Genomic DNA, 24,283 nt, shown 5'->3' with positions numbered 1-24,283 from the left:
CCATTAACCTAAGCTTAGTTTAAGGAAAACTTAGCTTGCTTGTACAATTATGTAACTAACTTTACTCAATACACAGTAATTCATTTTCCAAAGCCTCAATACTGAAGGTAACTTCTTGACAATGGCTTAACACAAGCGACCTACTTTAAAGAGTAAACACTACTTTATGTGCTCTTAACAGCTACCTGCTTTGAAAATGTCTCTATGCAGGAATCAGAAGAGATTGACTTCTCTCGTTTATTTTCATTCTTTTTTGAGTATGCCTTACAGGATTCTATCTAAACATTGCCACTGTTATATTTGTAAACACAGGAAATGATCATCTCCTCTAAGTATTGAATTTCTGCAATGCCTAATTTTTAAAACTCAAAATTGCTACCCATCTAACTTTAAAACTGCAATGTAAGATGCAACAACTTATGGGTGGAAATAACTTAAAGGATCAAACGAGTGTATACAAACAGAGCCAGAAATGAAAGGTCACAAATGAAATGGCAGTCCCTTAACAGTGCACACTGCTGTGTCCTGAGTTCAACTATACCTATAAAGACAAAGTGTTAACTTGTCACTTAAGACAGATAACTCAACATCTTAGGTTTTCAAAGAAATATAATACTTCAAAACATAAAAGTCATCAGTTTGCATTAACAAGACACACGCATGCCAAATGAAGTTTTACTTAACAGCTGAACGTCAAGATGCCAATTGTGTTGAGCTATCTTCAGACAACTTGGAAGGTAGCATGCTTAGGTCAGGTTAGATGTCATCAGTGTCTTCATCTTCATCACCAATATCATCAAACACGATTTCATCATCATCTCCAGGACCAAATGTGTCCATTTCATTGATTTTGGCATGTTCTGGAAGCTCTCCATAGGCCTTCAGATTTCTTGCTTCTTCTGGATTGTACTTTAAGATTACATCAGCTTTGTTATCTTGATAGTCTCGTAGACCAATCAATATAATGTCTGAGGTATTTATCCAAACCTTTTTTCTCAACTTTCCTCTTATGTGGCACAGCCTCCTTACACCATCAAAACACATTGCTTCCAACCGTCCACATCCCAGCATTTTGGTCACCTGAGCATACTCTTGCCCATATTCTTTAAACACCAACTCTCTTTTCTCTGATTCATTTTCATTTTTACCTCTGCGCCTGTTTTTGCCTCCTTTGCCTTTATTCTTTGGCATGATGGAAAAGGCAACCACAGGAGTCAGGTGAGGGACTCAGTTCCAAGAGCTACTACAGTCTTAGGATGGCTGCCAGGAAGTATCTAACAGTGGTAGATCTGAAAGCAACTGATATAAGTATAGAAGATCCACAAGCCACAATATGTTCCAGAGTCCTGGCTTCTGATTGTTACAAAATAGTACTTTGGCTTCTGGCCTGGGGCTCAGGAAGTGTGTAGTCTGCCAGTAGTGACAAAAATCAGCAGGACTCCTTTACCTTTGCAGTGCCTGCATTGACCTTTTAACAAAAATAAATAAATAAATAAATAAATAAATAAATGAGTTTTCCTTGAAAATCTATTTGGGAAATAATTTTCTCAAAATTTCTGCACACAACATTGAATTGTATAGCTTTTTTTATTAGATATTTTCTTTCTTTACATTTCAAATGTTATCCCCTTTCCTATTTTCCCCTCCAAAAATTCCCAATTCTCCCCCCTCCTGCTGCTCCCTAAGCCAACCACTCCTGCTTATTGACGCATGCATTCCCCTATACTGGAGCATAGAACCTTCACAGGACCAAGGGCCTCTCCTCCATTTGATAACTGACTAGGCTATCCTCTGCTACATATGCAGCTAGAGCCACAAGTCCCTCCATTTGTTTTCTTTAATTGGTGGCTTACTCCCAGGGAGCTCTGGGGTTACTGATTAGTTCATATTGCTGTTCCTCCTAGGTGGCTGGATTGCATAGATTAATAAATAATTGCACCTATCATTCCGAGGAATGTTGGTTCTATATTAAAAAAAAAAAAAAATCAAGCCTGGAGGTGGTGGCGCACACCTTTAATCCCAGCACTTGGGAGGCAGAGGCAGGCAGATTTCTGAGTTCAAGGCCAGCCTGGTCTACAAAGTAAGTTCCAGGACAGCCAAGGCTACACAGAAAAACCCTGTCTCGAAAAACCAAAAAAAAAAAAAAAAAAAAAAAGCAGTCTAAAACTTCACAGAACACTTAGTAGATTCAGATACCATTTTAACACATTTTTTTAACAAGTTTAGAGTACCCAAGATTACAAGTTAATTTGTGTTCAGGCCATTAATATATCACAAGAACACTTAAAATATGTACCACTGCACTTTAAATGGACATGCTGAGAACATAATTAAAATAATTTCAGGACTGGAAAGATTGTTCAATGCTTGAAAGCACTGAATATTCTTTCAGAGGCCGTGCATTCTCTTCCCAACAACCAAACAGTGGTTCACAACCATTTGTAATAGGTACTGACGCCCTCTTTTGGTTCTTGTGTCTAAGACAGGTAGAGTATGCTCATAGAAATAAATTACTCTTAAAAATTTTTTTTCAGTTCACAGAAGAATGAAAATTTGAAGAAAGCCACAGGTTGTGTTACTTAGATCCACTTTAGGACAAAAAAATTAACACATGAAAGCACTTGACATAGGCACATATGACAACTACATGAAGTCCTGGTGCATCCAGTGAAACAGAAAAACAAAGGCCAGCCAGAAAGTTCATTACCCTCTCCTTAAGATGTGAGAAAGGCTTAGTAACAAGCCAACCAGCCAGAACAATACAAAACAAATTAACAACAACAACAACTTCCCCAGAAACACTGTTGAGTTCATTTTCTGTTAGCCATGTCCTTCTGGCATGGGGCTTTCCCTTAAGAGTGGTTTTGTACATAGTGAGACCCCTTGGAGAAAACCAACTTTTCCTTTGGGAGCAGTTACTAGAGATAGTGTCTGGAACCAAACCAGGTCCTCTGCAAGAACAGTCAATGCTCTGAACAACTGAGCTATTTCTCCAGTCCCTATTTGCTAGTTTATACAAATGACATTTAAAAACATACAAATGAAAGCTAACAAAAAGCTTTGTGTTCCCCAAACCCGGCCGTTTTGAGACTTAACTTTTGGCTACTGTTACGATAAGCACAGGATACCCACTGCACCCCTAGCATTTTTTTTTTCCTGTGCCTTCTTTTTTTTTTTTTTTTTTTTTTTTTTTTTTTTTTTTTTTTTTGGTTTTTGGTGGTTTTTTGTTTTGTTTAGTTTTTCCAGATGGGGTTTCTCTGTGTACCCCTGGCTGTCCTGGATCTTACTTTGTAGAATACACTAGCCACAAATTCAGAATCCACCTGCTTCTGCCAATGCCTCTGCCAATGCCTCTGCCTCCTAAGTGCTGGGATTAAAGGCATGTGTCCCGAATGTGCCTCCATTTAAAATTCTACCTTTCCCCTCATAGTCCTACTAACCTATATCATAGTGCCTGAAGAAGAATCCAATATTAGCTACCTGTAACACTTAGCGTAACTCACTCTTTCTTTTCTAGACCAAGGCTAGGACCACACTAGTAAACATCACCTGTTGGTTCCAGTTTCATTTCTGTGCTGCTGTTAAAATACTCCAGCAAGACACAATTTCCAGGAGGAGGGGTTATCTGGTTTACAATTTCAGGTTACAACCCACCAAGGGATGTCAAGGCAGATAGTGAAATCCCACACACACTCCAAAGCAAGAGGGACTTGCTTCCTTGCAGAGAAGGAGGGAGGTAAGAAGGCAGGCAAGGCACCTCATGAAAGACCCCAGGTTCTGAGCAGCCTAGTCACCAAGGAAGCCCACAAGAGGTTGTAGACATGGTTGTGGCCGGGTTACCTCTGCTCCCTAGCTTAAACAATTCCAGTAGAAAAATGGAAAATATATGTTCTTCCATAACTTTCCAAAACCAGAACCCAAATCATGACCTACCTGGTGAGTACCATCTTCTTTGAAGGAAGACTAAGAGACGATAGAACGATGATTCTTTCTTTCTGGGATAGGGTTTTTCTGTGTACTCGAGGCTGTCCTGGAACTCTTTCTACAGAACAGATTGGCCTAGATCAGATGTCCTCTTGCCTATGTCTCCCAAGGTGAAGGCAGCAAGATGAGACTACTGTGTCTCTCCCTGGGCAGACCTTGAGTATATATACATGTCCGCAAAGCCCCGCCTCTACAATGACACACCTCTAATCCAAAAAGGCCACACCTCTCATTAGTACCACACCCTGATCCAAGCATAATTCAATCACCACACCAAACAAACAAATAGACACTTCTTAGCTGGGCATGGTGGCCCACACCTTTAATCCCAGCACTCAGGTGGCAGAGGCAGGCAGATTTCTGAGTTCAAGGCCAGCCTGGTCTACAAAGTGAGTTCCAGGACAGCCAGGGCTATACAGAGAAACCCTTTCTCAAAAAACAAAAACAAAAACAAAAACAAAAACAAAAAAGGGGGGGAGGGGTGGGGGTGGCTTTGTTTTCTTACAGTCAAGGCTCATTATCCACAAGGCATATCATAAGGGATGCTTGTATCATGATGATCCCTATTGGACTATGGTTCTATAGAGAACAACAAGTTGACTTATAACACAATTAACAGAGTACATCTGTAAAGCTGATTTGGTGTCACAGTGGGTAAAGGCCCTTGCTGCCATGCTTGACTACCGGAATATTCTCAGATAGATGGGGAAAACAGAATGTCTCAGGTTGTTCTTTGACCTTCACAAGGGTGTTAAGGTACTTTGACAAACACACACTCACACACAAAAACAAACACACACACACACACTAATACACTACATGTAGCAAATCTTATTTTATTATATGTATATAAAGGTGTTTTGTGTGTATGTCCATCTGTAACCACATGCATGCTTGGTGACCAAGGAGGTTAAAAGAGGGCATTGAACCCCCTGGGTACTGGAGTAGCACATGCTTGTCTGCCACCATGTGGGTCATGAGAATTATTGCTCTTAACTGGTCTCTTAAACCCCCCAAAAATATTATTTTTAAATGACTTACCGCAAGCAATGCTTTCCTTTAATTATGTGGGATGTGGGTTTGGCACCCTTGTGCTAGCTTTTCATGGGTGTCCTAGTTCATCTGCCTCTAGAACTTAGCAAGTCACCTGTGTTTCAGCCCCTCCTCCCCAGCAACTTACAAAACATACAAAGAACAAACCAAACCTTCAGAAGACCTAACTTCTCTCTGTCTCAGTTTTAAACCCTGGAAACTCAAAGATGTAAGGAAGTTGAAGTGAGCTGACAGGGCTGAGGAGGAGGTTGCTCACTCCGTGCAGTACTCACTGCACAAGCAAGAAGACATGAATTCAATGCAATTCATTTCTGTAAAACTGGTGGATGTATTATCAACAAACCCTAACAGCATAGCTTCAGTGAGCTTTTATCAGTTCAGTAGCATTGGTTCTTGGAAAAGCAGGTTTGACCAACATAGGACACCCAGAACAACAAACACCACATGTGCTAGAGGAAGTTGTAGGTGTTGGCTGGTGGGGCCACAAAGATCCACAAAAAGGGAAAGACTGGATTCGCTGCCTGCAAAGATGCAGCCAACAGCAACTTTTCTGGTCTGAATATGATTGGCTCAGGGTGTTGTAGTATTCAGAATTTTGGCCTTGTTAGAGTAGATGTGTCACCATGGTCATGGACTTTTTAAGACCCTCATTCTAGCTGCCTGGAAGTCAGTATTCTGCTGGCAGCTTTCAGATGAAGATATAAAACTGTCAGCTCCTCCTGCACTTTGCCTGCCTGGATGCTACTTTGTTCCTGCCTTAATAATAATGCACTGAACCTCTGAATATTGAAGCAAGTCCCAATGAAGTGTTATCCTTATAGAAGTTGCCTTGATAATGGTGTTTGGTCATGGCAGTCAAACCCCAGCCAAGTCAGAAGTTGGTACCGGGGAATGAGGTATTGCTGTGATAGGTCTGACAATACTTCTCTTTGGGAGAATGTAGATTTGGGGACTTTGGATTTGGAAAGCAGTGAAATGCTTCAAATGGGGCTTACTGGGCTATCTTAGTAGGAATATGGAAGACTCCGTTACTGAGAGTGATCTGAAATGTGCAGTCCCGGCCCAAGAGTTTTCAGTGGAGAACTTCCGTATGTGGTCATTTTTGTAGTATTTTGGTGAACAGTATGGCTACTCTTTATCCTAGTCTGAAAAATCAAAATGAAGCTAAGATTTAGAAACTCAGATTAATTGCATTGGCAAAGGAGGTTTCAGAAATGCCAATCATAGACTTTGTTCTCTGCTTACATCTCATGAAGAACATTTGGAATATGCATAACTAGCTTAGAAAGGAAAAGTACAAAATATATAGTATTAAAGGGGGACACCAGGAAGTGAAATGGAGCTGAATCCTGAGTTCATGGATATTAAATTGAATTAAGGGAGTTGGGACCTTGTGACAAGATGTGACACAATGAAATTTAGATCCAGTATGGTGGTACACACCTTTAATCCCAGGAGAAAAAGCCAAGCAGATCTCTGAGGTCAAGGTCAGCCAGAGACAAGGCAAGTTCTAGGAGAAAAGTTTAAATCCAAGCTTGGTGGTACACACCTTTAATCCCAGGAGACAGGCTTGTAGATCTCTGAGTCAAGGTCAATCTCCAGGCCCAGATCCAGGACAGTCAAGCATAGGCAGTGAAGGAGTTGGAAAAGAGGAAGCTGGTGATGTTGTAAGAGAACAAAGGGACCATGTTCCAGCCCCTGCAAGCAGCAGAACTTGTCAGTTTTGGTCATGTGGCTCAGGCTCTATAGCCAAGAGGAGAAGGAGACAACTGGGACAATTGGTGCAGGTTAGCTGGAGTTAGGAAATTAGTGGTGATTATGAAGAGACCAGCATTGCTAAGGTGAAATCTTTGGGGAAATGTTTTCTGAGAACACAAAGAACCTGTGTTCCAGAGATAGGCAAGGTTGTGTGTACCTCCTGCTGCAGCTGGACTTGGTAATGTGTTGAGTCACCCAGGTGGTACTGGTTAAAAAAAAAAAAGTCATAAAAGGACTGTCCTCTGGGAGCTTGACTTAAGGGACCATGCTCTCTCTTCTGACAAAAGTTCAAGCAAGGAGTGACATCCCCAAGATGTCTGAGGGGAAGCACTTAGTCAATTTCAATCTATAGGAAAAAAAGCAGGAAAGTGAAAGTGGGTGGGTGGGGATCAGCAGCTATTCTGCTAAAGTGCCTGGGGCTAAGTCCCAGAAAGCAGGGAGGACATGGCAGAATACAGACACACCTTGGCTTTATACAAACTATGAGCTGAGCAATTAATCACAGATTTTCTGAAAGACACTAGAGAAAAATAGTGCAGCTAAGTGCTCCTTTTTCTTCTTCTTCTTCTTCTTCTTCTTCTTCTTCTTCTTTTAATTGGATATTTTCTTTATTTACATTTATTTTCTTATTTCTTTTCTTTCTTTCTTTCTTTCTTTCTTTTATTTTTTTTTTTTTTTTTTTTTTTTTTTTTTTTTTTTTTTTTTTTTTGGTTTTTCGAGACAGGGTTTCTCTGTAGCCCTAGCTGTCCTGGAACTCACTTTGTAAACTAGGCTGGCCTGGTACTCAGAAATCTGTCTGCCTCTGCCTCTGCCTCTCAAGTGCCTTTATTTACATTCCAACTCTTATCCCCATCCTGTTTTTGGGTTTCTCCTCCAAAAGAAAAAAGCCTTCCCTGTATTTACTCCCACCTCCAACTCACTCACTCCTGCTTCCTGCACCTGGCATTCCTGCACACTAGGGTATACAACCTTCATAGGACAAAGGGCCTCTCCTCCCATTGATATCTCTCTAGGCCATCCTTTGCTGCATATGCTGCTGGAGCCAGGATCCCACTATGTGTGCTCTTTGGTTGGTGGTTTAATCCCTGGGAGCTCTGGGAATACTGGCTAGTTCATACTTGTTCCTCCTATGGGGCTGCAAACCTCTTCAGCTCCTTGGGTCCTTTCTCTAGCTCCTTCATTGTGGATCCTATTCTCAGTCCAATGGATGGCTGTGAGCATCCACCTCTGTATTTGTGAGGTACTGGCAGATACTCTCAGGAGAGAGATTGTAAGGTAGAAAATTTAAGGTTGACCTCCCTAGACCAAGTTGGAGCCAAGAAAGAAAAAGATGTAAATGGGGTGGATCCCCTAGTGAGTCAGTCCCTAGATAGTCATTTCTTCAGTCTCTACTTCACACTTTGTCTCTGTAACTCCTTCCATGGGTGTTTTGTTCCCCCTTTCTAAGATGGATAGAAGTATCCACACTTTGGTCTTCCTTTGTCTTGAGTTTCATGTGCTTTGTGAATTGTATCTTGGGTATTCAGAACTTCTGGGCTTCTGGGCTTCTGGACTAATATCCACTTATCAGTGTGTGCATATCATGTGTGTCTTTTTGTGATTGGATTACCTCACTCAGGATGATATACTCCAGATTCATCCATTTGCCTATGAATTTCATAAATTCATTGTTTTTAATAGCTGAATAGTATTCCATTGTGTAAATGTACCACATTTTCTGTATCCATTCCTCTGTTGAGTAATATGACTTCATTCCAGCTTCTGGCTATAATAAATAAGGCTGTTATGAACATAGTGGAGCATGTGTCCTTATTACATGTTGGAGCTATGTCTAACTATATGCCCAGGAGTGTTATTTTCTTACCCTCCTTGTAACTTGTGAAAATTAGAAAAGCCAGGGATGTTCCTTACTGGCTTTTTGTTTTCCAAAACCTTCACTGCCTAAGTTTTGCTATCCTAGATCTTGCTCTGTAGATTGGCCTTGATAGCAGAGATCAGCATTCCAGTCTCCTGGGATTAAAGGTGTGTACCACCATGCCTGGAACTAAATTTAGCTGGGTAGGCTCTTGCCCCAAGGTCCCACTCCCTTAATCTGTTATCTGCTAGAACACAGGATTTTGTTCCATTTCACTTCCTGGTACCCCTTTTAATACTGGAACCATATATTTTATATTTTTCCTTTCTAAGCTGGCTATGCTTGTTTAAACTTCTCTTCATAATACTTCACCAGAGAACAAAGTCTCTGATGAGCTTTTTGGAAATTTCTTTTGTGAGTGCAATTAATCTAAGTTTCTTCACCTTAGCCTCAGACAGACTTCTCAGGCAAGGACAAAAAGTAGCCACATTCTTCACCAAAATACCACAAAAAAAAAAAAAAACAGTCTTTATGCCACATTCTGAAATTCTTCTCCTTTGAAATCTCTTGGGTCAGGTCAACACAGTTCAAATTACGCCCAGCAACAAAGTCTTCCATATTCCTACTAGGGTGACCCATTAAGCCCCATTTAAAGCATTCCACTGCTTTCCAAATCCAAAGTCCTAAAATCCTCATTCTTTCAAATATAAGCATGGTCAGGCCTATCACAGCAATACCCCAGTCCCTGGTACCAACTTCTGTCTTAGACAGGGTTTTACTGCTGTGAACAGACACCATGACCAAGGCAAGTCTTATAAAAACAACATTTAATTGGGGCTGGCTTACAGGTACAGAGGTTCAGTCCATTATCATCAAGGCGGGAGCATGGAAGCATCCAGACAGGCATGGCCCAAGCAGAGCTGAGAGTTCTACATCTTCATCCAAAGGCTGCAAGTGGGAGATTGACTTCCAGGCAACTGGGTTGAGGGTCTTAAGCCCACACCCACAATGACACATCTACTCCAACCAGGTCACACCTATTCCAATAAGACCACACCTCCAAATGTGCCACTCCCAGGTCCAAGAATATACAATCCATCACACTATCCAAGCTTTAGCTTGAGAATCTTGGCTCTGGGGTGAAACTGCTCAGCTTTCCGCTTCTCCTGATGGCCCAGGGCTTCTCTGGTACTCTTCTCCATCACTTCCTTTAAGTCCTAGAACTCCTTATGCAATTTCAGCTCTTTCAGATTGTCAAACCTCTTTAGCTGTTTGAATGCTAACTCTCAGAGGGCTCACACCTTCCTCTCTTGATCCTCTTGCCACTGCCTCAGGCCCTGTGTTCCTCTCATTCTGGATGCCAATTCGAACATTCAATGCAAACTTCTGCTTTGATTGTCGGAGAGGCCTGAAGCACAATAGGTTCTTTGAAAGAGGCCTCATGTGTGCTCTGGGTTCCATTTGGAGTTGAGGTTAAGGGGGATTGTGGGATACTTCCAAGAGGAGACTTGTGTAGTGAGGATTGGGACAGGCCTGAAGCAGATCCAGAGGATGGTGAATTATCAGAAGAAGGAACACTCTCTTGCATGTGGAGTGAGGTATTGTTTGGATGTGATCTCACACCCTTCCATAGTATTAAGATAGTTTGGGAAGAGACCTGCATTCTTCCAAACCATCCTGGTAGCCCAGCAGCTACTTGAGGTCATAGTGCAGGTGGACTTTGCTGGATTTGTTGAGAGCCCTCAGGGTTTCCCAGAAAAGACCATCTGACTTCCTTGTTTTTTTATTATTATATTATTATTATTACTATTATTATTTATTATGATTAAGTATACTGTAGCTGTCTTCAGACACTCCAGAGGAGGGCATCAGATCTCATTACATATGGTTGTAAGCTATGATGTGGTTGCTGGTATTTGAACTCAGGACCTTCAGAAGAGCAGTCAGTGCTCTTAGCCACTGAGCCATCTCACAAGCCCTGCCTTGACCTTCAACAAATAAAAATTTAAATAAGTTTTCTTTTGAAATCTATTTTGGAAAGATTTTTTTGGCTTTGTGAATACATTGGCACCATACATTTATTTGTGTTATTAAAAACTTATTTACAGAAGGTAGACTAAGGGACAAAGTACTCAAGGAAACCTCCTGTGGGTAGAAGTCTGGCTTAGCCAAGAAAATTCCCTTAGCCCTTGCAGCTCCCTGCATACCCACTATGTGGATAGCCCCTGCATACCTACTATGTGGATAGCCCCTGCATACCCACTATGTGGATAGCCCCTGCATGCCCACTATGTGGATAGCCCCTGCATACCCACTATGTGGATAGTCCCTGCATACCCACTATGTGGATAGCCCCTGCATACCCACTATGTGGCTAGCCCCTGCATGCCCACTATGTGGATAGCCCATGGAACCTGCTCTGGCCATGGACTTGCAGCCCCTCCAAGTAGCTTGAGGGAACATTTGGACTGGGTTCACACAGGACCCTGACCATCACACCCCAGCTATCCTGCAAGGGTCTAACTCCAGCCAGCCTACTCTGCCCAAGATAACTGCCTAGAGGCTGCCAATCAAGCCAAGGTCACCTATCCAATGAGTGCTACAAAACTTGTTTCCTGACATGGGGACAGAGTGGCTTTGATGGTCAGGCCCTTCCTCGGGAAACCTGGAGGCAGGGGCTCCCAGTCTCCACCCTTGAACTTGTCTGAGTAACTGAGATCATAACAGGCAAAAAAGAATGAAGGCATGCCATCAGCCTGCACCAGGGACAACAGCAAGGTGCCATTATGGGAGGGCTGGCAGGCACAGCCTACCCAGAGCTTGGGGCTGCCTCACAAAGTTCCCACGTCTGGGTAGCATGGGCCCACCCACAGGGTGAAAATTGCTTTTGGCAAGGGAATCATTTGCATTTTTCTTGACCCTGGCCACTGGGACAGGGGCCACATAGGTGTGTGTCAGATCCTGACTGGCCCCAAAGAACCACACATATGAAATCTAAAGTTCATACAAATATTTATTTATTCTGTTCCTACTCACAGAGGGAGGCAGTAGCCCACAGGATGACAACCCAGAGGTCCCGGAAGGCCAGGCCAAGGAGCTACTTGGCTCTGAGGTTGGAGAGACCTGAAGGGCTGGGGTGAATTCTGGAACCTATCTGTCTTAGTCAGGGTTTCTATTCCTGCACAAACATTATGACCAAGAAGCATTTAGAGAGGAAAGGATTTATTGAGCTTACACTTTCCACATTGCTGTTGGTCACCAAATATGTCATAACTGGAACTCAAGCAGGTTAGGAAGCAGAAGCTGATGCAGAGGCCATGGAGGGATGTTCCCTACTGGCTTGCTTCCCCTGGCTTGCTCAGCCTGCTCTCTCATAGAACCTAAGACTACCAGCCCAGGGATGGTCCCACCAGCAAGAGACCCTTCCCCCTTGATCACTAATTGAGAAAATGCCCCACAGCTGGATCTCATGGACACATTTCCATGAACTGAAGCTCCTTTCTCTGTGATCACTCCAGCTTGTGTCAAGTTGACACAAAACCAGCCAGTACACTATTCTACAAGGCAGGGCAAACATCCAGGCCCATGGGACTGACTATGAGGGTTTCGGCCCCTGGATCCCAGCAGCACCAGAATTGGACCCCTCAAATGAGGAGGAGGTGTGGAAGTCAGCAGGTTTAAATTAAAAATTAATAAAAATAACAGTAAAAAGTAAAAAGAGACAACCCCTGGGTCAAACCATGCGGGCTTGTCCTGTTGTCTGCCTTATATATAAAGGATCAGAAGCCAGAGCCCACTGTCTGGGCAGTGGGCTGGGATAAAAGTGGGGGCACCTAAATGGGGCACAGAGGCTAGGCCAGCTCTGCCCTGGACTGCAGCAGGCTCCATGGGATAGGGCTGGAGGAGAAGGTGGTAACATGTTGGACGGGTGTGGAGTTCAACTGAGGGTTGCTTTCAGCCCCACCTCTGAATCCTCACTGCAGACCTGAAGTGAAAGCTCTTGAGGCACGTGGTCAGCTGTCACTTTTTATTAAACAATCTGAAAAGAGGCTAAGGGCATCAAAGATCAGGGATCAGGGCTGAAGGCAGCAAGGGTTGGAAGAAGGGGAATGGTATGGTACTGTTGGGTGGGAGTCCTGGCTTGGTCTTGGGGTCTTCTCAGATCTTCCAGATGACAAGCTGCATACAGGCACTGGCATCCTCACTGGAGCTGTGCCCATCCACATTGTCTTGGATGATCTGTCTGAGGTAATTGTCCATGAGGTTCTGCAGGGAGTGCTTATAGGGCAGGCCCCGGAGATGTGGGAACAGCACAGCTGTGTCTACCACAGTGCAGTGGATGACCTTGAGAGCCAGCAGGTCGCTCTCCAGGCTGTGTCCAATGAGGATGGTGTCTGCACTGAACATGCTCAGCAAGACAGCCTGCACATCCTGCAGCTTGATGCTCGTGTCCACAAGGTTGGCCTCTGTCACCCCTGACAACCTGGTGTTGTAATCGACAACTTCATTGTCAGGCTTGACAAAGGTATCATACACGACCTGCAGGTCTGTGTCCACGACTGTGACTCGGATCACCTCCAGGCGTAGTTGTAGGACATCTCACAGTCGAGAGCAAAGACGCCTGCATGGTCATCTTTGGGCAGCTCCTTCTGGAAGGTGCGCACAAAACCCTCCAGGTTCTCTCTCCAGCCATCCTGCACGTGTTGCTTGGCAACCTGACAGCCAACAGAGCCGACCAAACTGAGCAGCACATATACTGTGTCTCCCAGCCCTCTTTGAACATGTGAGGGCTGCAGCGAGTCGGGGGTTGGGTACATGAGCAATCCGTTGCTTCTCCCCAAGGACTGAGATGTGCACAGAGGAAAGCCCTTCAGTTGGCCCTGGGGCGGCCTGTAGCCAAATGGCCAACTCCCTCGGTGCTTGCTGTGCTCGCAGGTACCACACCTCCTGAGCAGTTGGGGGCTGCGTTTTGGGAGCCACCGGGGTCTTCTTTGGGGCCTCTGCCCCTTTGTCTGGCTTGCAAAGGTGTGAGACCCTCCTCTTCTGCCCTGGGAACGAAGTGGTCAGGCCCGCATTCATCTTCTCCTCGGCCTTCTCCTTGGGTGGCTGCTGGGCCAGCCGGTCCTTGTCCTCCATCTTCACTCTGGTGGACTCGGTGAAGATCCGCAGGCACTCCTCCATAGGGTCCACATGGAAGTCCACCTCCATCTCCAGAGCCGAGTAGTCCACATCCTCCTCTGCACACTGGCTGGCTCCTGAGGACGGCGAGGAGGAGGAGGAGGAGGAGGAGGAGGAGGAGGAGGAGGAGGACAATGGGGAGGGCGTTGCAGGGGGCATAGGTGGCGAGGCCATGAGATAATTGGGAAACTTCATCTCTTCCAGCCCCAGGCTGGAGTTGGAGTCTGATTCTGAGTCTGAGCTCATGCTGGGCAGGGTCGGGGGCCAGACTTCGGGTGCTCCCGCTCCCAGTCCTGAGTCCTCCTCCTTGCTTTCAGCCCCAAATAGCTCTGTGTGTCTCAGGTTCCGTTTTTTGAGCTTAGGGGTGTCCTGGGGGGCTCCTTCATTCAGGAAGCAGGCCTTGTGTTCCACCAACCTGCCCGAAGGCATCTTCCTTGCACTGCCACATTTCCAGGTCAGTGGTGCACCAGGACCATGCCTAGAGTCCTGGGGCCCTGTGTTGGAAGTGCGGCCCATCCCCCCTTTCCCTGGGCTGGCCACTGTGGTCACAGAGGATGACTTTTTCTTGGTTCCTTTAGACCCCTGTGCCTTGCCCCTGGGGCTACTAGCAGGCAGCTTCTTGTCTGCACAAACCTTTTCCTTCCTTCTGGGCCTGGCTGGGTCTTCCTCTGTCTTTCTTTTTTCTTTCTTGCGGACCCTGCCCTTGTGGCAGAGCCTGACTGGGGTCCCACTTTTCTTCTTTTTGGCTTTACTCTCCTTGGGAACCCCAGCATCTTGAGAGGCCATGGCTGGGGAGCCGGTCTTGACCACGGACACTGTGTCTGGTGCTTTGGGAGGCTGCCCCAGCCTTGGGGTCGCTAACATCACCCTTTGGGGGGCGGGCCACATCATCTTCTGAGTGTGAAAACCTGGCCTCACAGCCACGGAAGGGGTCACAGGGCTTCTTGAGGGCAGGTGTGTATGGCTCAGCATCCCTGGAGCCCCGTGGCCGCTTGGTTGCCCTCTCATAACTAGCACTGGCCCTGCCAAGGTGGGGGACTGAATAGTTGAACAGTGGGTCATACTCTAGATCTGTCAAAGGTTTTGAACTATCCACCACGTACTTGCCACCTGACATAGGGTGGCCAGAGCAGCTCAGCTGGCCCACAGACTTGGGGACATACTCCAGGGCACCAGCCCCTTCTTCAGCTCTGCCCTTACCCATGTCTGAAGGGGCCAGAGAGTACTTGTGCCCTGGCTCAGCAGGGACAGCCAGTGGGGTGGGCTGGTAGGCAGCGTCCAGGCTCAGCAGGCTACCTGACTTATAAGTTAGGGCCAATGAGAAGGTGTCATCTTCACCCATGCTTGTGGCAGGGCTGCAAGGTGCCAGGGCTGAAGGCCCAGCACTGTGCCCCCGTGCAGTCTCAAGGAACTCCTGGTAGCGCCTCTGCTCCAGCTCCACCTCGCCACGCATAGCCTCGATGGCCTGGTTGACCAGCTCCAGCTCCAGCTCCAGCTTGCCATCACCCTGACCCAGAGCACCATTCTTCACAGGAGGCTGAGTCAACCCTGGGTTGTAAGAGTCATAACCAAGCCCTGCTGCGGGAGAAGCTGTGACACCACTACTGAGAGCCCCGGAATCCTGAGCTCTGCGGGGATGGAAGTGGCTGTAGGAATACTGACAAGGCTTCCGGGTAGCTCTTTCAGAGTACCGGCCGTCGATGGAGGGGAAAAAGTCCGTAGATCCTAGCATGTTCTGTTCCACAGTGAGGCCCCGGTCTGGAGACACCGAGGACCCCAGGACTGCTCCTCTCACTCGCCCTGGAGGCTTCTGCTGGTGCTTTTCTGACCTTGTCACCGCCGCCTTGCCCTGAGAGCTGGAAATAATTTTTAATCAAAATTTCTGACACAATATTGGATTGTATAGCTTAATAAAAATTTCATCTTATCATTCCAAGGAATGTTGTTATATATATATATATAAAAGAATAGTCTAAGATTTCATAAAACACTTAGTAGATTCAGATACCATTTGAATAGTTTAAAGAAGTTTAGAGTACCCAAGATTATAAGGTTACCTGTGTTTAGCACGCCTTTAATATATCAGTAGAGCACACACAAATATGCACTTCTGCAGTCTGAATGGACATGGTTGGAATATGACAAAAACAATTTCAGGGCTAGAGAGATTGCTCAGCACTTGAAAGCACTGACTGTTCTTCAGAGGTCCTGAGTTCAGTTCCCAGCAACCACATGGTGGCTCACAACCATTTGCAGTGGGTTCCGATGCAATCTTCTTGTTGGTGTGTGTGAAGACAGCTAGGGTATGCCCATAAACGTAAATAACTCTTACAAACATGTTTCTCCAGTTCACAAAATGAATGAAAACTTGAAGAAGCCACAGGTTTTGTTACTTAGATCCACTTTGGGACACAAAATGACACAGGAAAGCAGTTGACATAGGCACATGTGAAAATTACATGAAGTCCTGTTGCATCCAGTGAAAACAGAGCAGCAAAGGCCAAACATAGAGTTCATCTCCATCTCCTTAAGATGTGACAAAGGCTTAGTAACAAACCAACCATCCAGAATAGGACAAAACAAATTAACAACAACAAAAATATCCCCAGAAACACTATTGAGTTCATTTTGTGGTGGCCATCTCCTTCTGGGTTTCCCTTAAGAATGGTTTTGTACATAGTGAGACCCCCTTGGAGAAAACTAACTTTTCCTTTGGGAGCAGTTACTGGACAAAGCATCATAAACCAAACCAGGTCCTCTGCAAGAACAGCCAATGCTCTGAACAACTGAGCTATTTCTCCAGTCTCTATTTGCTAGTTTTTACAAATGACATTTAAAAGCATACAAATGAAAGCTAACTGAAAGCTTTGTGTTCTCCAAGTCCAGCCTTTTTGAGACTTTACTTTTGGCCATTGCTATGGTGAGCACAAGACACACACTGCACCCCTGATATTTTTCTTGTGTGCATCCATTTCATATTCTACCTTTCCCCTCATAGTCCTATTAACCTATATCATAGTGCCTGAAGAAGACTTGAATATTTGCTACACCTAACACTTAGCGTAACTCACTCTTATTTTTCTAGACCAAGGCAAATACCACACTAGTAAACATCATCTGTTGGTTCTAGTTTCATATCTGTAGCTGCTGTTAAAATACTCTGATGAAACACAATTTCCAGGAGGAGGGGCTTATATGGCTAACAATTCCAAGTTACAGCCCACCAAGGGATGCCAAGGCAGATAGTGAAATCCCAAAAGCAAGAGGGACATGCTTTCTGGCAGAGAAGGAAAGAGGGAGGTGAGCTGGCAGGGAAGGCACCTCATGAAAGCCCCTAGCTTCTAAGCAGCCTAGACACCAAGGAAGCCCAAAAGAGGTTCTAGACATGGTTGTGGCCAGGTTTCTTCTGCTCCCTAGCTTAATCAATCCTCAAAGAAAAATGGAAAATATATGTTCTCCTAGAACTTCCCATAACCAGAACCCAAAACCATGACCTACCTGGTGAGTACCATCTTCTTTGAAGGAAGATTAAGAGTCCTTAGAACGATGATTCTTTCTTTCTGGGATAGGGTTTTTCTGTGTACTCTGGCTGTCCTGGAACTCTTTCTACAAAACAGATTGGGCTAAGTCAGATGTCCTCTTGCCTATGTCTCCCAAGGTGAATGCAGCAAGATGAGACTTCTGTGTCTCAGCCTGGGCAGAGCTTGAGTATATATACATTTCCCCAAAGCCCCGCCTCCACAGTGATGCAACTCTAATCCAACAAGGCCACACCTCCCAATAGTACCACACCCTGATCCAAGCATAATTCAATCACCACACCAAACAAGCAAAGATACAAAAGGACACTTCTTATCTGGGCGTGGTAGCCCACGCCTTTAATCCCAGAACTCTGGAGGCAGAGGCAGGTGGATTTTGAGTTCGAGGCCAGCCTGGACACTTCTTACTGCCTACTGGTTTTCTATGGTAATGAGAGACAAAACAGGCTACTGCGGACAAATTTAAAATAATGAATGTGGGAAATCAGAAACACATAGACCAAAGCCTGGGATGTAGGGTTGAAAGAAAAAGATGATGCTGGAGAGATGGCTCAGTGGTTGTTAGCACTGAATGCCCTTGGAAGGTCCTGAGTTCAAATCCCCAAAACCACATGGATGCTCACAGCCATCCATAAATAGCTCTGAGGCTTCCTAGTGGCGCATCTGAAGACAGTTACAGTTTAATTAGATATAACAATAAACAAATCCGATCAGAGTGAGCAGAGGTCCTGAATTAAAATCCCAGCAACCACATGAAGGCTCAAAACGATCAGTACAACTACAGTGTACTCATATACATAAAATAAATGAATTAATTAATCTTTAAAAAAAAAGGAGCCAGGTGTGATGGCACACACTTTTAATTCCAGCACTCAGGAGTCAGAGGCAGGCAGATTTCTGAGTTCGAGACAAGCCTGGTCTACAAAGTGAGTTCTAGGAAAACCAGGGTTATACAGAGAAACCCTGTGTCAGAAAACAACAAAACAAAACAAAACAAAAAAAAGGTGGTTGGTGTGAGATGGCTATGTTTTCTTACAGTCAAGCCTCATTTTCCCAAAGGCATATCATATGGGATGCTTATACCATGATGATCCCTCATTGTCCTCATAGGACTATGGTTATATAGAGATCAGCAATTTTACTTATAAAACAATTAACAGAGTAGATCTGTAAAGCTGATTTGCTGTCACAGTGGGGAAAGGCTCTGGCTGCCATGCTTGACTACCAGAATATTCTCAGATAGATGGAGAAAACAGAATCTCTCAGTTGTTCTCTGACCTTCACACAGGTGTTGAGGTACTTTGACAAACACACACAAAAACAAACACCCACACACTCATACACTACATGCAACAAATCTTATGTTATACTTTTATTATATATATATAAAGGTGTTTTGTGTGTATTTCCATCTGTAACCACATGCATGCTTGGTGACCAAGGAGGCTAAAAGAGGGCAGTGGACCCCCTGGGTACTAGAGAAGCACATGATTGTCTGCCACCATGTGGGTGGTGGGAATTATTGCTCTTAACTGGTCTCTTAAACCCCCAAAATATTATTTTTAAATGACTTACTGCAAGCAATGCTTTCCTTTAATTATGTGGGATGTGGGTTTGGCACCCTTGTGCTAGATTTTCATGAGTGCCTTAGTTCATCTGCCCCTAGAACTTAGCAAGTCACCTGTGTTTCAGCCCCTCCTCCCCAGCAACTTACAAAACATAGAAAGAACAAACCAAACCTTCAGAAGACCTAACTTCTCTCTGTCTCAGTTTTAAACCCTGGAAACTCAAAGTTGTAAGGAATTTGCAGTGGGCTGACAGGGCTGAGGAGGAAGTTGCTCACTCCGTGCAGTACTCACTGCACAAGCAAGAACACTTCAATTCGATCCAATTCATTTCTGTAAAACTGGTGGATGTATTATAAACAAACCCCAACAGCATAGCTTCAGTGAGCTTTTATCAGTTCAGTAGCATTGGTTCTTGGAAAAGCAGGTTTGACCAACACAGGACACCCAGAACAACAAACACCACATGTGCTAGAGGAAGTTGTAGGTGTTGGCTGGTGGGGCCACAAAGATCCACAAAAAGGGAAAGACTGGATTCTCTGCCTGCAAAGATGCAGTCAACAACAACTTTTGTGGTCTGGATATGCTTGGCCCAGGGTGTTGTAGTATTCGGGATTCTGGCCTTGTTAGAGTAGATGTGTCACCATGATCATGGAGTTTTTAAGACCCTCATTCTAGCTGCCTGGAAGTCAGTATTCTGCTAGCAGCTTTCAGATGAAGATATAATACTGTCAGCTCCTCCTGCACTTTGCCTGCCTGGATGCTACTATGTTCCTGCCTTAATAACAAGGCACTGAACCTCTGAATATTGAAGCCAGTCCCAATGAAGTGTTATCCTTATAGAAGTTGCCTTGATTATGGTGTTTGCTCATGGCAGTCAAACCCCAGCCAAGTCAGAAGTTAGTACCAGGGAATGGGGTATTGCTGTGACAGGTCTGAAAATGCTTCTCTTTGGGAGAATGTAGATTTGGGGACTTTGGATTTGGAAAGCAGTGGAATGCTTCAAATGGGGCTTACTGGGCTATCTTAGTAGGAATATAGAAGATTCTGTTACTGAGAGTGATCTGAAATGTGCAATACAGGTCCAAGAGATTTTAGTGGAGAAGAACTTCAGTATGTGGCTTAGAGACTGTTTTTTTTTTCCTTTGTTTCTTTTTTTGTTTGTTTGTTTTTTGTTTTTTGTTCTTTTTGTAGCATTTTGGTGAACAGTAATGATACTCTTTATCATAGTCTGAAAAGCCAGAATGAGACTAAGATTCAGAAATTCAGATTAATTAGATTGGCAATGGAGGTCTCAGAAATACCCATCATAGACTTTGTTCTCTGCTTACATCTCAGGAAGAACATTTGGAATATGCATAACTAGCTTAAAAAGGAAAAGTACAAAATAAATAGTATTAAAGGGGGTGGGGCACCAGGAAGTGAAATGGTGCTGAATTCTGAGTTCAAGGATATTAAATTGAATTAAGGGAGTTTTTACCTTGTGGCAAGATGTGACACAATGAGATTTAGATCCAGTATGGTGGTGCATTGCTTTAATCCCGGTAGATAAAGCCAAGCAGATCTCTGAGGTCAAGATCAGCCAGAGACAGAGAAAGTTTTAGGTGTGAAAAGCTTAAATCCAGGCATGGTGGTACACACCTTTAATCCCAGGAGATAGGCATGCAGATCTCTGAGTCAAGGTCAATCTTGAAGAGTATTCAGTGCTTTTCTATCCAGTCCCATCTCTTTCTTTCAATCCTTTGTGCCAGATTTTTGTCTATGCATTTCTGATTTCCCACTTTCATTATTTTAAAATTCTCCTCAGTGGTCTCTTTTGTCTCTCGTTACTATAGAAAATCAGTATGTGGTAAGACTTGTGCTTTTGTTTGTTTGTATGTTATGGTGATTGAATTATGCTTGAAGCAGGGTATGGTACTATCTGGAGGTGTGGCCTTGTTGGATTAAAGTGCATCACTGTGTAGGCGGGCCTTTGGAAAAAAGAATATATATTCAAGCTCCGCCCAGGATGAGATACAGTAGTCTCTCCTTGCTGCCTTTGACTTGGGAGGCAGAAGCAAGCAGATATCTGATCTAAGCCAACCTGGTCTGAAGAAAGAGTTCTAGGAAGCCCGCACTACACAGAAAAGCCGTATCTCAGATAGAAATAATCGTCTTTCTTACTTGTGTCTTAGTCCTCCTTCAGAGAAGATGGAGCTCCCCAGGTAGGTTGTTGGTTCCGGTCCTGGTTATGGAATGGTTTGAGAGTACATACATTTCCCACTTTTCTACTGGGAAAGTTCAAGCTTGGGTGCAGAGGTAACCTTGCCTCAACCATCACTAGAACCTCTTCTGTGCTTTCTTGGAGACTAGGCTGCTCAGAAACTGGGGTCTTTCATGAGGTGCCTTGCCTGCCAGCTTACCTCCCTCCTTCCTTCTCTGCAAGAAAGGAAGTCTCTCTTGCTTTTTGTTGTATGTGTGATTTCACTAGCTGCCTTGACATCCCTTGGTGGGTTGTAATCTGGAATTGTAAACCAGAGAAGCCCCTCCTCCTAGAAATTGTGTTTTGCTGGAGTATTTTAACAACAGCACAGAGGTTTGTATGCTTTTAAATGTCATTTGTAAAAACTAGCAAATAGTGACTGGAGAAACAGCTCAGTTGTTCAGAGCATTGGATGTTCTTGCAGAGTCCCTGGTTTGGTTCCAGACACTATTTCTAGTAACTGCTCTCAAAGGAATAGTTAGTTTTCTTGAAGGGACTCTCACTATGTAAAAAACCACTCTTAAGGGGAAGCCCCATACCCAGAAGGAGATGGCCACCACAAAATGAACTCAGTAGTGTTTCTGGGGATGTTGTTAATACGTTTTTTCCTACTCTAGCTAGTTGGTTTGTTACTAAGCATTTCTTACATCTTAAGAAGATGGAGATGAACTTTCTGGTTGGCCTTTGCTGTTCTGTTTTCACTGGATGCACCAGGCCTTCCTTCCTGCTACTGTCATATGTTTCTATGGCAATTGCTTTCATGTGTTATTTTGTGTCCCAAAGTAGAACTCAGTAACAAAACCTGTGGCTTCTTCAAGTTTTCATTCATTTTGTGAACTGAAAAAAAATGTTCTTTAAGAGTTATTTATTGGGCTAGTGAGATGGCTTAATGAGTAAGGGCACTGAATGCTCTTCTGTAGGTCCTGAGTTCAAATACCAGCAACCACATTGTGGCTCACAACCACCTATAATGAGATCTGACACCCTCTTCTGTTGTGTCTGAAGTCAGCTACAGTGAACTTATGTATAATAATAAGTAAATATTAAAAAAAGTGTTATTTATTTTTATGAGCATACTCTAGCTGTCTTCATACACAGCATACACAGCAACCAGAAGATTGTAACTGAACCCACTGCAAATGGTTGTAAGCCACCATTCAGTTGTATTAAAGGCGGGAGAAATACAAATGATGTTGTATTCTTGGGTACTCTAAACTTCTTTTTAAAAATCTATTAAAATGGTATCTGAGTCTATTGAGTGTTTTATGAAATCTTAGCCTGATCTTTATCCTATAGAACATAATTCCTTGGAATGATGAGATGAAATTTTTTGTTAAGTGTATAATTGAATGTTGTGTGCAGAAATTTTGATGGAAAAATTCTTTCTCAAATAGATTTCAAAGCAAAACTAATTAAATTTTTTTTTAAAGGTCAAGGCTGGGGCTGGAAGTGTAAAGTGGTCCTGCTGCATTTTGTCACTACTGGGGCAACTATAACTTCCTGAGAACCAGGCCAGAAGCCTAAGAATTATTTTGTAGATATCAGAGGACAAGACTCTGGAACACTGTTGGCTGCCTGTGGATCTTCTATACTTACACTGTTGCTTTTAGATCTGCCACTGTTAGATACATCCTGTCACGCATCCTAGTAGTATAGTAGCTCTTGAAAAGGAGTCACAGCCACTGTCAGCCACTGTCTGCCAGGAGTCCCTCTACCAGCTCCTGTGGTTGCCTTTTCCATCATGCCAAAGAATAAAGGCAAAGGAGGCAAAAACAGGTGCAGAGGTAAAAATGAAAATGAATCTGAGAAAAGAGAGTTGGTGTTTAAAGAATATGGGCAAGAGTATGCTCAGGTGACCAAAATGCTGGGATGTGGACGGTTGGAAGCAATGTGTTTTGATGGTGTAAGGAGGCTGTGCCACATAAGAGGAAAGTTGAGAAAAAAGGTTTGGATAAATACCTCAGACATTATATTGGTTGGTCTACAAGACTATCAAGATAACAAAGCTGATGTAATCTTAAAGTACAATCTAGATGAAGCAAGAAGTCTGAAGGCCTATGGAGAACTTCAAGAACATGCCAAAATCAATGAAACGGACACATTTGGTCCTGGGGATGATGATGAAATCGTGTTTGATGATACTGGAGATGATGATGAAGACATTGATGATATATAACCTAATCTAAGCATGCTATATTCCAAGTTCTCAGAAGATTGTTCAACACAATTGGCATCTTGATGTTCAGCTGTTAAGTAAATCTTCATTTGGCGTGCATGTGGCTTGTTAATGCAAATTGATGAATTTTATTTTTTGAAGTATTATATTTTTTAAAAACCAAAGATTTTGATTATCTTAAGTGAAAAGTTAACACTTTGTACTTATCGGTATAATTGAATTTAGGGCACAGCAGTGCATTGTTAAGAGACTGCCATTCCAGCCAGGCAGTGGTGGCACACTCCTTTAATCCCAGCACTTGGGAGGCAGAGGCAGGTGGATATCTGAGTTCAAGGCCAACCTGATCTACAGAGTGAGTTCCAGGACAGCCAGGGCTTCACAGAGAAACCCTGTCTCAAAAAACCAATGAGAGAGAGAGAGAGAGAGAGAGAGAGAGAGAGAGAGAGAGAGAGAGAGAGAGAGAGAGGTCCTGCCATTCCATTTGTGACCCTTCATTTCTGGCATGTGAGTGTGTGGTGTCAGCAGTTCTGCCAGGTGGCCATCCTGGGCTGAAGTAAGTCCTAGTCCAGCACACCTGCTTCAGGACTTTATATTTTAAGCATCTGGCTGCATTTGAGACTTCTCAGCAGAGTTACAGATGTGTGGGTCTGCACTTGGAGTCAGACAAAATATAGCTATTTTTGTATTAATGGAGCCATGCCATTTTATACATTCATGTTCTATACATTCACTTTATCCTTTAAGTTGTCACACATAAGTTGTTGCATCTTACAGTGCAGTTTTTAAATTACATGGGTAGCAATTTTGTGTTTTAAAAATTAGTCATTGCAGAAATTAAGTACTTAGACAGGATATTTCATTATCTTGACTTTAAAAATATAATAGTTGACAATGTTTACATATGATTTCACTTTTCTAAGGCGTACCCACAAA

General features: G+C 43.8%; 2 protein-coding genes and 1 pseudogene across 2 annotated transcripts; 1 reads left to right on the top strand and 2 right to left on the bottom strand.

Annotated features, from left to right (window-relative positions):
* Positions 1-756: 756 nt before the first annotated feature.
* Positions 757-1,203, bottom strand: Gm21936 (predicted gene, 21936). The gene has a single exon (XM_006516436.2). It carries the CDS (start codon positions 1,189-1,191, stop codon positions 757-759), a length of 435 nt encoding a protein of 144 aa, XP_006516499.1. The 5' UTR covers positions 1,192-1,203.
* Positions 1,204-12,709: 11,506 nt separating this feature from the next.
* Positions 12,710-22,817, bottom strand: Gm21939 (annotated as a pseudogene).
* Gm21319 (predicted gene, 21319) lies at positions 20,948-24,278 on the top strand. The gene is made up of 2 exons (NM_001270722.1): positions 20,948-21,136; positions 22,605-24,278. Exon 2 carries the CDS (start codon positions 22,916-22,918, stop codon positions 23,348-23,350), a length of 435 nt encoding a protein of 144 aa, NP_001257651.1. The 5' UTR covers positions 20,948-21,136; positions 22,605-22,915; the 3' UTR covers positions 23,351-24,278.
* The last annotated feature ends 5 nt before the right edge of the window (positions 24,279-24,283 follow it).

This window comes from Mus musculus, chromosome 12, assembly GCF_000001635.26.
Source record: "Mus musculus strain C57BL/6J chromosome 12, GRCm38.p6 C57BL/6J".
Classification (NCBI taxonomy): domain Eukaryota; kingdom Metazoa; phylum Chordata; class Mammalia; order Rodentia; family Muridae; genus Mus; species Mus musculus.
Note: the sequence above shows the minus strand (reverse complement) of the source record. Positions and strands in the feature narration are given on the sequence as shown.